This window comes from Cyrtonyx montezumae, unplaced genomic scaffold, assembly GCF_038088225.1.
Source record: "Cyrtonyx montezumae isolate F1298 unplaced genomic scaffold, pur_monq_1.0 scaffold_27, whole genome shotgun sequence".
In the NCBI taxonomy this organism is placed as follows: domain Eukaryota; kingdom Metazoa; phylum Chordata; class Aves; order Galliformes; family Odontophoridae; genus Cyrtonyx; species Cyrtonyx montezumae.
This window is the reverse complement of record NW_027072014.1, coordinates 2,092,391-2,109,123: the sequence shown is the minus strand read 5'-3', so window position 1 is coordinate 2,109,123 and position 16,733 is coordinate 2,092,391. Positions and strand designations below refer to the sequence as shown.

Sequence of the window (16,733 nt, the reverse complement as noted above, 5' to 3'; positions counted from 1 at the left end):
AGAGGTGAAAATAGAGGGTGTGGTGAAAGGTCACTGGGCTGTTTTTGAGCAGAGTAGTTGACCAACAAGCTGCAGTCCTGTCTGGGAGCACAAGGCTATGAGAAGGGATCCTGTTCACAATAAAAAAACCTTTTCTCTCTCGCTCCATAACTGAACCGCAGCATCCACGTGGTTACCCCGCAACATGTGGTTACTGTGTCTCTTACTGAGCTTCTTAAAACTGCGTGCAGTGTTGTCTCTTCTTGCCAGTGGGGACATGCCATTACTTTTCAAGTCCAATAGAGAGCGGTTTATCATCTCCTTCCAATTCCTTGAGGACTCCGCAGTGAATCTCATCAGGTCCCAGGGAGGTGTCCCAGGCTCCTCAGGTGGCCTCAGTCTTGACCTTCTGTTATGACAAGAGGCACTCTGTTCCCTCAGCGACTGACACTGAAAATTGGTCGCCTCAGTGTGAGGTATGAGCCCAAGTGAATGTTTTGCATACGCTGACAGTAATACCCCGACAGATTCTAAAGCTATGGGAGAGTGCCTGGTATCACATCCCTTCATTTGACAGGTGTCTCAGCCAGCCCTTGGAACAGGGACAAGAGGAGGCTTCAGAAGTCCAGGCGCTGGTACCTATAGATAAGGACACGTACACGTGTAGGGACAGCCCTTTTTCTCCACACCTGTCCCTCCCTCAAGCCATCCCAAAGGAATCCACAGGTAGGATGCAGCACTCAGAAAGAAAGATATTCACAAATTGATAACAGAATAAATTTCAGAAAAGCAACAGCATAACGCTGACAGAAGAGAAGTAATGGAAAGACTGACTGGGCATTCTTGAAGCAAGAAGAGGAGAATGCCAAACCAACTTCTGCATAACACACAAGTGAAAGACCTTCATTGTGCTGGGGATAAATCAGATGAAACATATAAACAATTACAGATGTTTTAATCAGAGAAGAAGAAAGGCCTGTGCCTTAATGTTAAATGTAGAGCATTGGCAGTGGACAGGAATGAAGGGGAACAGCAAAGTAGGAACAGGAAAAGAAGGCAATATCTGAAACATGGGTGGGTGCTGTGAAGGAGGACAGCCCATAGTGATGTTTCTCACCCTAAAGAATGACAGGACAAGATGAAATGCTGTCAAGATGTACCAGGAGGTGTTTGGGTTGGATGTTAGGAAAAATATGTTTACTGTAATTGTTATAAAGCATTGGAAAGGGCTGCCAAAAAGTAGCTGACTCCCCATCCTTGAAGGAATCTAAAGGACATGCAGATGCGGTCTTTGGTAATATGGTTTAGTGATAAACTTTGCTATTTTAGGGTAAAGTTGAACGTAATGGTCTTAGACATCTTTCAGAAACCAGATGAGTTAATGACATCACTCAGCAGTAGACTGTGGCATCACCGGGTGATGGATTGTGACTGCTTAGCCCTCACTGCTCCTCCTGGGGCGTGGGCAGAACCTGGCTCTGTCTGGCTCGTTCCTGGACCCTGCTGAGCAGTTGTGCGAGGCTTGGTGGTCGATTAAGGATCTGTTTGTGCTGTGCTGGGTTGTGCCTGGGGATGCTTGCAGCGTCTCAGTGCCCGAGCCCAGAGCATTGCTTGTTTCCCCGGCCCGCCTAGTGCAGGCAACCGGGGCGCTACAGAGTGCAACTGCAGCAGCGGAGGTGAGTGGTGCTTGGGCACCTGGGTCCCTCAGGACAGTCATGGGAAGCCCGGTCCTGTTCCAGGAGGGAGCATGAGACGAAACAATCAGGGGCTTGGGAGGTCTTCCTGCTGAGGGAGTGCTGAGGACTTCCAGACCTTTGGGACAGTGAGTGACTGTGACCTCTCTTCCTCTGTTGCAATGACACCACTGCTGCAGCTCTGGTGAAGAATGACTTGTCATCTGCAGTTCTCCCAGCCCGCTGTAGCTAGAAGACCATGGCTGCGGAAGAGTTGTGGGCCTGTCCCGTTTGCCAGGATGTGCGACGGGACGATGCACGTGTGATCCCGTGCAACCACATGTTCTGCGCTGGGTGCATCCAGCGGTGGGCGAGGCTGAAAGACACCTGCCCGCTGTGCAGGACGGCCATGACGAACATCCAAGTCTATTTGCGGGGAAACAAGTACCTTGACTGCGTGGTGTCCCCACCCACACTGCCAGTTCCCATCAGCTTCGGCACCACCACCGGCCCCAGCGGCCTCACGGCAGCTGCTGAACACGGGGATGTGGAAGCAGAGAGAGTGGGCGGCCTTCTGCCGGTGCAGTGGGCAGCGCTCTTTAGGGACAGACCCAACCTCCTCTGGCCGGTGCTGCTCTGGCTGGAAGAGATGCTCTCCGAGCATATTCGCCCGTGGCAGATCCATGTAATGCTGAGCACGACTCTGCTACTGCTGTGCCAGGTGGGCCTGAACAGGGCCGCCCTCCTGCAGCGCACCTGTAACGTCCTGGGAGCCTTCACCACACCGCTGATGGACGCGGTCATCGAAGTCACCGTGAGCCGGTGCGGCCCGGAGGCCCGGAGGCTGCTGGGCGTGCAGGAGCCCAACAACACCCAGCGGCACGAGGACGGCCCCGAAGAGCCCGGTGCAGCCCCGTGCGGTCCCGCCGCCTCCCCGCAGGGGACCGTCGCCCCCAGCGCCGCGCCCTACGGCAGCTCCGCGGGTCCCGACGCGGAGGAGCTCCCCGGCACGTCCGGCGGGGCGCTGGCCGGGGGTGCCGCCGAGCTCCCCGGCGCACCCAGCCCCGGGGAGGGGGAGCGGCCCGGCGACGAGCCGGGTCCCGAGGCGGCCGGTCCCTCCGAGCAGGGTCGCAGCCGCGGCCCCTCCGCTCGCGGCCGGGGCGGGAAGCGCTCGGCCGGTGGGCTCCGGCGCCCCAGCAAGAGGAGGGCCGCCAGCGCCCAGCGCGCTCCTCCGCCCTGCAAGAGACGGCCTCCCCGACGCCCCTAGCGGGGCTTACTAGCTTTTCCAATAGAAGACTGAACCGCAGCAGCACGGCTTGCTCCTCGCGTCCATGTTTGCAGACGTCCGCCCTTCCTGTGCACGCCCTACACGCGCTGCGTTTACAGGACGCGGCATCCTCGCGCCTCCCCCATCCCACTGAGCGCCGCGTCCGATGCCCCGCGCGTGCACTCGTGTGACGTCAGAAAGTCCGCGTTGCGCCGGGCTGAGCTTACGGCGCATGCGTGCCGGCGGCGCACGCGTACTGATCCACCCGTCCTTGTCGATGACGTTATGGTTGCGCCGGTGCCTTCCGCTTCGTTGTGGCCTGCGCTGTGCCTGCCTGGCCGGTAACGGGCAGCCGGGCGGGACCGCACAGTGCCGGGCGCCTCAGGGCACGTTTTCCATCTTCTCTCCAGTCAGCAGCTATGCACCCAGGGCGGGGTCGTTTCTGCTGTTCGGCCCGTGCTGTGCGTTAGCGCTTTCTCTCAGGCGCTTTTTCGGGCAGCCCGGGAGGGTCCTGGCGCCGGCAGGGCCCTTGCGTGACCTCGGCGGTCGGCTGCCGGCGCGGGGCCTGGCGGGCGCTGGGCCGCCGCGGCGGAGCGGAGTGGGATCGGGCCGGGCAGAGCGGGGCCGGGCGGCGGATTTATGCGCTGCGAGCGGGGTGAGGGCGGGCGGCTGGAGCGGTGGGCGGCGCCGGCTGGAGCAGCATGGTGAGCGGGGCCGAGGGTCGTGGTGCCGGCAGGAGGGCGGGCGGCTGTTCCGGCGGCCTGGGGTTGACCTGTACGCTTTGCTGAACGTCTCTGTCGGTGTTCAGGCTGCCTGGTTTTCAGTTCCCTAAGGTTGGGCGGAGCTGTGGTGTGTCTGCGCAGCGTGCTGGGACGCTAGGTTTTGTGGAAGAATCTTGCTTCAGGTTGTGTTCCCGATGCCTCGGTACAGGCAGAACATGTGGGGTAATATGTGTTAAATGAGCTTCGTGGGACAGCAGCAGAAGAAGAAAGCCTGCTTGGTGTTACTGGTAGTGATAGCAGCAGCGTGGATGTCTTTAGGTTGAGTTGTGGAGGTGTGAGGGTTCCGTGTCTGCCTCTCTATGCTATAGGCGCTGGAATGGCCTGCCTAGGGAGGTGGTTGAGGCACCATCCCTAGCGCTGTTCAAGAAGCGTTTAGATGAGGTGCTAAGGGATTTGATTTAGTAGTTTAGTGGGTAGGGATGTGGTGATAGGAGGATGGTTGGACTAGATGATCTTGTAGGTCCTTTCCAAGCTAATGTACTTATGAACCTATGAAGATGGGGTGGATCCCATATTGCGATATAAATAGCCTGATATTGCAAGAGAAAATTATAATATAAAATACCTGAGTTACCTGAGTTAAGTGAGTCCACATTCAAGATACTTATTGTATGTATAGTGGAGCACCGCAGTGATATATTAATTTTGGTATAAAAATATACTTTGTATCACAGAATCACAGAGTTGTAGAGGTTGGAAGGGACCTCAAGAGATCATCGAGTCCAACCCCCTTGCCAAAGCAGGTTCCCTACACCAGGTCGCACAGGTAGGCATCCAGGCGGGTCTTGAATATCTCCAGAGGAGACCCCACCACCCCCCTGTGCAGCCTGTGCCAGTGCTCCGTCGCCCTCACTGTAAAGTTCTTGTGCACATTCATGCGGACCCTCCTGTGCTGCAGTTTCTGTCCGTTCCCCCTTGTCCTATCTCCACACACTGCTGAGGAGAATCTATCTCATTCTTACATATTCTTCTGTATATGTATAAATGTCAGTACATCATTTTTATCTGTGGTGACAGCGTTCATCCAAGTGCTGGAGATCTTGCCTAGTATCTCCACTTTGTAGTTGTGCTTTGGGTAAAGTTGGATACTTAGCTCTTCTAATAGTGACATGTTTAACAAGCTGATTCTGATTGTTTTTTCCTTGATTATATACCTCTTGGAACCTGAAAATAACTCTGTTGTTTTTTTCCACATTGTGCCTTTTCTTCCTTCTCTTTTTTTCCTTTCTTTTCCCTATTCTTCATTTGTGGGTAGAGTATTGACTCTAAAATTGTTGAAATATTCCTGTTATTTGTACTGTTCCATTATCCCATCACTCCATTAGGAGGTATTCATAGGTTCATAGGTTCATAAGGTTGGAAAGGACCTACAAGATCATCTAGTCCAACCATCCTCCTATCACTATCCCTACCCAACTACTACTAAATCTATTACTACTAATAATAATCTATTAAATCTACTAAATCTAACTACTAATAAATATTGGAAAACTGTAAACACATGCATGTTTTCTTTTCAGTGTAGGCCTCTTTTAAAATACCGTTAGAATCAAAGAATTGCTCAGGATGGAATAGACATTCAAGTTCATCAAGTCCAACCACAACATAACCATATTGCTCTAACTCTCACAATCCACTACTAAATCATGCCCCCAGAGCACAGTGTCCTCATGGTTCTTAAGCACATTTGGAAATGGTTACTCAACCACCTTCCTGGGGAGCCTATTCCAGTGCTTAACAATCTTTACTGTAAAGAAGTTTTTCCTTATATCCAACCTCAACCTCCCCTGGCACAACTTGAGGCCATTTTCCCTTGTCCTGTCGCCAGTGAGAAGAGACCAACTCTGCTTTCACTGCCATTGCCTTTCAGGTATTTGAAGAGATCAGTAAGGTTTCTCTTCAGCCTCCTCTTCCCCATAATAAACAGACCTCATTCCTTCAGTTGCTCCTCATAGGGTATATTCTCCAAGCCCTTTGTGAGCCTTGTCTTTCTTTGGAGCTGCTCCAGCACCTCAGTGTCCTTTCTGTATTGAGGTTCCCAAAACTGAACACAGTGCTTGATGTGGGGCCTCAGTAGTGCTGAGTACAGGGGGAGGATTACTTCCCTAGTCCTGCTTATGACCCAATCCCTGTTGCATGCCAGAATGCCACTGGTCTTCTTGTCCATCTGGGCACAGTGTGGGCTTGTATGTTCATCACCAAGGACCCTTTTTGTCAGGCCCCTTTTCAGCCACTCCTTCTCAAGCCTGTGGGGTTGCCTGGGGTTGTTGTGAACAAAATGAAGTACTCGACACTTGGCCCTTTTGAAACTCGTACTTGGATCATCAGTTCAGTCTATCCAGGTCCCCTTGTAGTGCTATGCTACTCTCTGACAGATCAACACTTCCTACCAGCTTGCTGTTGTCTGCAGACTTAATGAGAGTGTGCTCGATACCCTCGTCAAGGTCATTGATAAAGATGTTGAATATGATTGGCCCCTGTACTGAGTCCTGGGGGCCCCACTTGTGACCTTCTGCCAACTGGATTTTAACTCCATTGACCACAACTCTTTGGGCCCAGCCATCCGGACAGTGTTTCACCCAGCAAAGCATATGCCCATCCAAAACATGGACAGCCGGCTTCTCCATGGTGATGTTGTGAGGGACAGTGTCAGAGGCTTTAATGACGTCCAGGTAGACCACGTCAACCGCCTTACCTTCATCCTCTAGGCAGGTGACCTTGTCATAGAATGATATCAAGTTTGTCAGGCCTGATCTACTGTTCGTGAATCCATGCTGACTGGGCCTGATCCCATGGTTGACCTTTTGATCTGTGATGGGTCCTTAGATTATCCATTCCATAACCGAGGCATTGATACCAAGGTGAGACTGATAGGTCTCTAGCTACCAGGATCATATTTCTGGCCTTTCCTGAAGGTGAATGTCACCTTTGCCTGTCACCAGTTCACTGGGTCATCCCTGGTTAGCCAGGACTGTTGGAAGGATGATGGAGAGTGACTTGGCAACCACATCTGCCTACTGCCTCAGCGTTTTAAGGTGTAGTCTGTTAAATGCTTCCTGATAAGCTTGAGAAATCATTTCCACTTCTTGATAGGTGCTAGCTGTATGGACAAATGTTACGGAATCACAACTAAGGATTATAAGTTGCATGAAAATATGTTCTTTGTAAACTATGTGGAAACTGCATTCTCCAGTTCTGACTCAAAAGTAGAATGAAATGTACAACAGTCTTTTGCATCAGTAGGCTCACAGCCTGTACTGTGGCAACAGTTTGTACAACTCTATGTATTGTGACTATAAGGGCTTATCTTTCTAGCTGTAATGCTCACAGTTCTGCACAAGCATCTTAATACTGCTGTGTTTACTGTACTATAGAGGCATCAGATGTTTTCCACTTCTTGTTCCTGGAATGATTCTTGCAGTGGTAAAGCTTTCTATAAAGGAAGTTAATGGTTGGGAGTATGAGAGCTTCCACAGTTAATGTGTCAATAGGTAAATATGAGTATGGTAGATATTAAAACTCTTTTAACACAATCTTGTACCTTTCTTTTTCTCCATTGTTGCAGATCAGATCTCTGAACTGGTTTTCCTTGTAATTTAATACTTCCTTGAGTACGTACTGATTTTCTGCCCAAGGGGCAGAAATCTCTATTGCTTACTTCAGTAGTAATGATAATTCTGTGACTTTAAAAGTGGTTTGGTTCTAGTCTTGAGATTTCTACAACAATAGTTTGATTTTCCTAATGACCCTTAATTGAGTAATCATGGTGGTCAGTGAGCACTCTTGTTTCTTGTTTCTCAGAGGCTAAAATAATGTTGGCTGACAAGACTGTAGTTTGATTTTTAAACAATGCACCTTGGATTCAAAGGGAGTCATTCTGCTTCTGACTCCTGTCTACCTGCTTATGACTATCCTTTGAACATGGGGAAGGGCACTGGGCAAGGCAGAACTGGCACATGGAGGTGAGCAGTTGGTGGTAGTCCTGAATTCCTTGTGTATTCTTCATGCTTCTTGATTAATCATTTCTGCTGAGTTACAAAGATCAGGAAACTTGGTCATTATAAAAAATAATCCAAATTGTGAAGAGGTCTCTTTTTGTAGGTGTCTTTCCAGAATTTGAAACTTACAAATAGAAAGATTTTAACTGTCTCCAATTACTGTGACAAATATCATTCCAAGTATTTTGTGAAAACCACCTTTTTCACAGGAGGCATATATTTAAAATTTTTTTACGGAGAGCTCACTTTCCTATGTTTGTCTGGTGTAGTATTTTACACCACTTAACAACCTTGAATTGCGCTGGTGTTTCAGCAAAGCATTAGTTTGCTTTTGTAAATTTCATCTTGAGTGTGCACATAAACACTCATGGAGAAAATGTATCCCGTGGGAAAGTCTGGTCTAATAATAAGACCTATAACATGTTATTGATTAAATGGCATTTCAGATACTGTATCTATTTAACTGCTAGACTTGACACATACTACTGCACTTTTGGAATTTGGTATGATAGGAGTTACTTACTTTATCTTCCTAGAAGTCTTGCTGATTGCTACTAGTGTAAAAGCTTTTTCACGTTTTGTATGCTACCACTGTGAGGGGTTGATGAACATCTGCAGAATACTCCAGTGCACCTTTGTAAAACTCTTGTTTTTACAAGAATTGTTGCTTCAGTAAGTACGTAGCTGGCAATGTATTTCTGAACACAAGGCTGTGTTCTCTTGTCTATTCTTTCAGGCACGTAGTTTGACTGGTGTTCTGTTCCACGTTATCCCAGTGCAACTGGGATATGCAACTGCTGGCTTCAGATTGCGGCCCCCATCCTGCAATGGGAAGGGTTGGTGGTTGTTATATGTGAAGTAGTTTTGAAGCCCCTAGTAAACCTACTGAACATTAGTAGCATGTATGTATGTGATAGAGCAAGGGAAAAAACTTGGCATGGTACAGTTGGAGTGGGAGAATTACCTTGGGCAAGGTCAAAATGTGGAGACTGAAGTCCTATCTTTGATAAAACTATTAACCTTGGTTATTCCTGCTTTGCATGTTCTGTGAATGTAAATATGAAGTACTTCTAACAATGTTCTTTTTTTCTGTTAATATTATGAGGTAGCTGTGTTTGTGTTATAAGCTCACATTGTTTGTAGATAAGAGTATTGAAGCTTTATCATAGTTACTTATTCTTACTTTTTGTTCCCCTGATTATCAGCAGCAATGTCTCTAATTATGTGGTGCTGGAGGTATGGATTGTGAAGGCTAAAATCTAGGTTGTACTTGGTTCAAACTTACCATACTGCCTTTTGAGACTGTCATTTTGAAGGATTTTAGGAGTTTGGCTGTCTTATCCTTTAATGTAACTGCAGACACTGCTATTGTAGACTACTTACACATTCTTTATTGTTTTATTCAAAGCTTTCTTATAAAAATTGTTCTGTGTAGCACAAACAAAAGTAATAATGCCACAAGTACTTCAAGCTCCTGGAATGGATCACTGATATTGAGAGAACTCTGACCAAAGATATTCTTCTGTAATGGAAACACAAGAAACACAAGTCTGCAACTTATTAGGCATTGTAATCACCATCTGTTTGTTCTGTCTTGTTCTTGGCATTGACCATGAGGTTTCTGGACAGCCTTTGTTTTGCACAGAAACTGATTTAACTGTCTTTCACAGTCTTGTTACCTTGGGACTGAGAGATTTTCAGCTGTACACAGATTGACAGTGTGTCTCTCTGATCTGTAAGGTACTGACTTCTTTCTGTCTCTAATGATTGTTTAGTCTGTCTTGCAGTGCACTGAAGTGACTTCCTGGTCTTCAGACAGAACATCCTGTGATCCAGTTTGTGATCATTATTTCTTGCAGAAGATTTTGTCTTGTAAAAGAGCTTTGTCCTTTAATGTCTTCCCCTTTAAACAAGTCATATTCTATTAAGGAGGGATAGTTTTTTCAATTTTGAACTATATCTGCTAATTTAGACAGTCAAGTAAAGCAGAAGATACTGGTTGGAACCAGTACCTATTCTGCCTTTGTTTTCCTGAAACAAGTAGCTAAACTAATATTAGTGGTAATGGGAAGACCTTAAAGTATGTGGGAGACTTGATTGAGGCAGAAACTGAATTAGAACAAACTCTGTTTCATGGTTTTCTGTGGGGAAAAGCAATTCTGTAATTTAAGATAGCTTGGGATGGTGTATATTTTTTTTCCAGAGTGTATTAACATGCATATAAATAAGTAGTGGATAAATATATACAGATAAGTGTTAGCAAAATACTGCATTTTCCATATAGTATGTTATTAGCAGACATATCACAATTTCTGCTATTATTGGCCCATTACAAAGTGTTATTGCAGTGATCCCTGGTCTTGCTGAAGGGAAGCTTTATGAAAAGTGAGTACTTTCGAGGTATGTCAAAGAGTTGATGGCAGCAATTTAAGGACACAGTTGAAATTTCAAGAAGGCAGAAGCAGTTGTTCAAGAGTACTGGAGAAACTTTGATCACAGAGTGGTTTGGGTTGGAAGGGACCTTAAAGACCACCTGGTTCCAATCCCTGGCTGTTGGCAGGGCTGCCACCCCCAGCTGAGGGTGCCCAGGGCCCCATCCAACGTGGCCCTGAGTGCATCCAGGGTTGGGGCACCACAGCTTCCCTGGGCAGCCTGTGCCAGGACCTCACTGCCCTCTAAAAAAAAATTCTGCTAATATCTAACCTGAATCTCCCCTCTTTTAGTTTAAAATCAGTCCCCCTTGTCCTTGTGCTTTAAAAATTGTTCTTCCTTGTGTTTACAAGTTCCAGGCCTGAACTGATGAAGAAAACCCAAACATGTTATTTCAAGTTATAAGGAAGTAATAAGTACTTCTAAGTGAGAATTGAAACCTCATTATGAGATGTCTGGTAACATTCATTTTAAGTGAAGGCAAATGGAAAGCAGTAGTTTGTGCTATCTTGATCTTTTTAAATCATGTTTCATTAAGAGTGGTACAGAGCATCACCTATTACACTGAATGGACTGTGTTGTTTTTTTTTTTTTTTTTTATAAAAGTAGAACTGACAGTACAATTTCTGATGAATTTAAAAAAAAACAAAAAAAAAAACACTTTCTGAAGAGAGAAAAGAAGTTAATACAATATACATTACACCGATTGTTGTGCACCTTCCCTTCACTGTCTGTGCTGTTAGTGCAGTAAGGAGCAAATGCTCTGTATTAACAGGAGGCTGAAATTTCAGGAGGTGGATTTAGTAAATTGTGAACTAAGCTGGATTTGTAGGTTATCAGGACTTAAATCATGTCAAAACAGAAGAGACCACAAACTGTGAGTTGTTATCAGTGATGTAATTGTACAGTGGAACATTTTATGGAGTGCCATGTCAACGTGTGGCATCCTGATCTATTGAGCTGAGGCACTCTGCTGGGAGGTGGCACCAGCTGGACTTGTGGTGTCTGTTCTTCTTGGAAAGGATGTAGTTGTTTATTGCAGGTTCCAGGGGATTTCCTGGACTCTGATACAGCTTGGGGTTTTTTCTTTCCAGATTAAAAAATCAAAAAAATATTATCCCTGTTACATGGAGGTGTTTTTAAAATGTGACAGCAAACGTAAAGGTATTTCAGCAGATATTAAAAGCACATATTGACTTATTGTTAACTTATTCCTCTACAGGGTGTGATAGGTGTACAGTTGGTGGTTACCATGGTAATGGCTAGTGTCATACAGAAGATCATACCTCACTATTCTCTTGCTCGTTGGCTTCTCTGTAGTGGCAGGTAAGATAAGAAGCTGTTGATACATGATGTGTGAGTGTGGTAGAGCAATTATGCATCACAGTAGAAACAGTACAACATTACTGATTTAGTTTTTCTTGAAAAGTAATTAATTTGCTTGCTATTCTTGAACTTTACACAGCATGGTGACTCTTGATGCAGATTGAAGGTATAAAGGTAGTGCTGCCGAGAAAGAATAGACTTGTTGCTGTTAATTGTACCAGATATAAAGCTAGCTGTTTTCCAGCTCTTACCTTTCTAAAAGTACAAACTATGTAATTTAATACTGAAAAGCTGAGGTAAATGCTGTTTGGAACCAAAGGACTTCTTTCTCTGCAGTACCTCAATATTTATGACAGTTGTACTGATTAGCCTTGCATAAACAGAGTGCTTACGTATTTATTAAAAATTGTGGTTTTAAAAACGTCATAGGACAGGATCATTATAAATTTCAGTATAGTACTTCTTCATAACAATAGATCAAACAGACATAATGTGTTGCAAGGGGAGCATTCCCTGTGTGGCAGTATCCGTAATAACTGAAAATAGCAGCTGTTGGGAATATGAATCAGTATCTTAAATATTAAAAGTAACAGAAACACTTTGTTTTTTCTTCTGGGAAGAAAAGTACTTTGAATGATCAGGAGGTAGTATGATGTGTTTTGGAACTGTTAAAACCCGGAGAACACTATCTGCTCTGTGATTTCTGAAGGAGTTTCCTTGAATGAAAGTATATTTCACAGTAGTCTTAATGGTCTTGTGTATTTATCCACTGTTTTTTTTCCCCTCAATATTTTGGAATTACTGTTCTTTTATTTTGTTTTGCTTTTTTAAATTTTTCCCCTTTCAGACTGTTAAATGATCACCCATGAAGAATGTCTCTAGTGTGACATTTAACACACAGTTAAATAAATGTGTGTTAAACATCACCGTAACAGTGGTGAAGTGGAACTGGAAAGTAATCAATGGGCAGATGATGGGAAAAAGAATCATATTCTTAAATGTTTTGGGAAGTTTAATTGTTGACACACATGCAGAGTATTGACAACCTCTTTTTTTTTCTCTAAAAAGAATAATATAAGTGAACTCTTGAAAATTTTTAAAGAATATGAAACTTCATATCTTCATTGTTTCTAGTGTATTACTGTCATAGTATATAAATTATATTTCAAATTATATCTCCTACTTCTTAAATATAAAACGTTTGTTTTAATGTTCATTTCAGAATTTTAATGTTCTAAGAATTGCTCAATATTATGCCTGTGTCCTTCATTCTTAAGGCATTTTCAGTTTCTGTAGTCATATTCTAAGGCAAATGTTCTGCCAGGGAAAGGCTTGCTTTTCTGATATATTTTTGGTCACCCTTTCTTCTTTTTAATCTTTGCACATGTACAGACTGCTAAGTACATAAAGCAGGATTTCTGCACCAGCACTTTGGAATTGTGGTCCCACTGAGGTCAGTGGGTGTCTCACTGCCTTTCATGTTAGTAACCTTGAATATCTCATTGTTTCTTTTCAGCATTCTATTTATAAGGTAGCTATTCTAGTTCACTGCAATTTTGTGATAATTTTGCATTATGACTAAGACTCTGAATACTAGAATTTTGTAAAAAGCTGTGAAGACTTTCTGTTTCAGAAATAAAATCGAGTCAGGAACTTTACTGAAACAGGATCTGAATTTTTATGTCATAAAATAATCATTTTTCTTTTTATAGTTTATATGACAAGCATATATAAACCTGTTTTTCTAAGCACTGTCTATTTGTGAAGTATTTTCTTAGATGGACCTCTGTAAGCAAGGTGGTAGAATGTTTTACGTACATAGTTAAGTCCAGCTTTCCTAGGAGATGTTACTACCTCTTTGTTGTTTCCTGTCAATATATTATTTTCAACTAGACTGTAATTACCAGAGCCAGTTTAAGTTATTAGGCCTAAGTGTTTTTCTTTGGAAGGATTGGGAGGCCCCAAAGAAGTAATCTGAAATAGCTTCAAGAGATAGTCCTTCCTAAAGGGGTGTGAAGACAAACACATGAGAAAATGCAGAACCTTCAAGCAACCAGCTTGTTTCATGATGCCTGTATGTGTACATTCAAAGCCTATTAAAAGGAAATGTAGACGTCAACATTTAAAACAGTTGTTAGAATAGACAGATGTAAGGTGTTTTTTCACTTGTAGAGTGGATGGCTGTCTTTAGTTCTGCATTGTCATTAGAAAATGCAGAACCTTCAAGCAACCAGCTTGTTTCATGATGCCTGTATGTGTACATTCAAAGCCTATTAAAAGGAAATGTAGACGTCAACATTTAAAACAGTTGTTAGAATAGACAGATGTAAGGTGTTTTTTCACTTGTAGAGTGGATGGCTGTCTTTAGCTGCTGAAACACAGTTTACTTATATTTGAAAAGGAATACAAACCTTTTCAGATCTTGAACAGAATATGAACATTCATATTTATTGAAGTCAATGAATTGGCAGCCCAAGTATCTACCTAGGCCTTTGCATTTTTAGCTAGTAAATCTGTCTCTACCAAAAAGTTGCTTTTAGGTTGTTCAGCGTCTCTTGTCCTATTTCCAGGCCACATCAGGAGAAAACTGATGTTCTGTTCTACAGTCATTACAAGCAGTCATTCAGATTAACTGGGGCATGTTTGTGCAGGTCTTCAGAGTAGGCTCTATCAAGCTACAGACTAGTCAGTTCTGGGATCTCAGTTTTAAACATGCTAAAGCAAATGCAAACTTTTTTTTTTTATCTCTAACTTTATGAAAATGTGTTCACCTTTTTTGAGTTTTGTGATTTTAAACTGGAGACTGGTAAGCTTTGTTAACTAAATAAAATGTTTTTGTATAATGTTACTTGTAATTTTGAATCACTTGCAACAAATTTTTGTAGCATAATGAAGGCCAAGTTATGGCTTAAGTATTCTTGATTTATGTTAGCATACTAAACAGAACCAGAATTTTGTCTGAAGCATCTCAGATTCATCAATGTAGATGTGGGTGGTCTTACTTAACGAGATCTTCCTAATTTGAGTAATAATGATAGTTATGGATACCGGTGCTCTGTCTTGTTTATTACCTTGTATGAAACTGTTTCATAAATTAGTGTCCTTCTCCAGGAAAAAAACAAACAAACAACAAAAGTACATTAATACAGATAAATCTTCCAAGTATGTTTGTATTTGGACTTCTCTGTGTTAACATTTTAGCAAAAGATTCAGAGTGACAGCCATCCAAAATCTGAAGAGCAGCTCACTTTTGCTGTGTAGGAAAAAACGTGCTTGAGCTACTAATGTTCTTGCTTAGAAATTTGAGTAAAATTACTGAGATCTTTTTTCCCCCTTCAGAACTTACTTGCCACCACTTGCCTTTTAAATAAATGGATGGCACATTTATGTGTGAAAGTGGAAAATTGTACAGTTTACATGTAAATTAGTGATTTTTGTTTTTTCAGTAACTCTTGTGTGAAATCCATAACTGAGGTAGTAGAATATGCAACTATTTTTCTAGACAGCAGTTACATATTTTAATGTTTACATATCTGCGCTGTTGTAAGCTGCTGTCCTTTTCGTAGTAAGAGCTGAAGGTATCCCTGGGATGATGTTGCTTAGGACAGAAATACAGACATTATGATCTTGTCTGTTTAAGAAAAAAAGACAGGTAACAGTTGTTTTGAGAAGTGAAGGGGTAGCTGTAAAACTTTCTAATGGTATCTAGTAAGTAACTTGTGCCGAAGTGCACTGAAGGTTAGCTGTTGTTCAGTACAGTGACTGCTATTTTAGTAAACATACACATCTGTGTTGATATATAGTTATGTGTGAGTTTTTTAAATCATTCTACATTGCTAGTTTTGGCATTGTTTTACATGCAATTTTCTTTTGCCTTAGTTTACGATGGTATCAACATCCTACTGAAGAAGAACTACGGATTCTTGCAGGGAAACAAAGAGGGAAGAGCAAAAAAGATAGGTAAGTACTTGTTTTAAGCTTATTTCTCCTCTTTTTTTTTTGTGTGTGTGTGTGTGTGTGTGTGTGATCTGTACAACAACTTTGGCCAACTTCTGTCTTTTTCTGTCACTCTAAAACTGCTTGTTGCAATGACTGCAGTGCTTGTGTTGTCACAGCTCTGTACTGAATTGTATTCTTCTGTTGTAGTAGAGAGCTGAACATTCCCAAGTTGTTCAGCAGTGAATGTTTCCCCATCCTAAATATGGTTTATGAAATTGCTTATTTGGTTACAGGGATTTTTTAAATCACTTTACTTGTTTCATGGAGTCTGAGGAAAGCAAATCTTCTGTAGGGTTTAAGCTTCTCATTTTTAGGTGAAATTTGAGTATAATTCTTGAATATAGGATTGTTATTCTGAACCATTACTGTCTTAAACAGGTGTGAAAAAGGTAAATGTGCTCCTAGAATTTATTAGTTGAGTTACTTCCAGTGGAAGTATTAATACTTTTGCATAAAGCACTCGTGTAGAACTTTATTGTTATTACTGTGAAAAGTTCTGTTCACTCATGTTCAAGAAAAATTAATTCAGACTTGAGCAGATGAACAGAATGGTTGCTGGGATCATCCAGGAAACAGCCTGTCTTACAAGAGGAGTCTGGAACAGCTTGACTTGTTTGACCTAGCAGGAGGAAAACAGGGAGTAATGAGATCGCTGTCCATCAGCTTCAGATGAAAACAGGATTCTCGTTCAGTCATGAAGGTCTCCAACAGACTTACCAAAAGTAGAATTGCACCAAAAGCCAAGACTGTTGATGAGGTGGTTGAGCTTACTGTGATGATTAAAAAATAAATAAAAAAATTGGAATTGGTTTTGTTTAAAAGAAACAGCAAAATATACTCTGCTTTCTTTTTTATTTCCTTTCATCCTTTTTCAGTCTGATATGAAATGCTGTCATACAATTCCTAACACCTGTATTAATTCACAAAGTTCTCATGTAACTATCCTTCATGCATTTTTTTTTCAAAGCTTTTAAGCTACTCAAGAAACTTGCTCTGTTTTTGGGTAAAGAGTTGTTCCTTTAGCATAAGTATCTATTTACATATTTGTCACAATACTCTTAAATTTGGAAGTTACTTATCTAACATTTTGCTGTTTTCCTTCAACTTGTTAAAAGAATCATGACTAGTGTTACAGTTTATAAATGTTCATCTAATCAGTAATATCTATATGTAAAATAACTTATATGACAAAACTGAATGTTTAGGTCCATAAATGGGAGCCTTATGCAAAAGTCATGTCAACAAAATAATTTTACCTTATTAATCTCTTTTGTTAGTG

The 16,733-nt window shown here is 42.8% G+C and overlaps 1 protein-coding gene across 2 annotated transcripts in view; it reads left to right on the top strand.

Moving 5' to 3' along the window:
• Positions 1–3,433: 3,433 nt before the first annotated feature.
• Positions 3,434–16,733, top strand: part of TMEM161B (transmembrane protein 161B) — a 64,537-nt gene continuing 51,237 nt past the window's right edge. Inside the window, exons 1-3 of one of the 2 annotated variants that reach the window (XM_065740527.1) lie at positions 3,434–3,623; positions 11,352–11,455; positions 15,335–15,415. In XM_065740527.1, coding sequence (XP_065596599.1) covers positions 3,621–3,623; positions 11,352–11,455; positions 15,335–15,415 — 188 coding nt within the window. In that variant the 5' untranslated portion in view covers positions 3,434–3,620. The remainder of the gene's footprint in view (positions 3,624–11,351; positions 11,456–15,334; positions 15,416–16,733) is intronic. The other variant, XM_065740526.1, reaches the window with a different exon arrangement.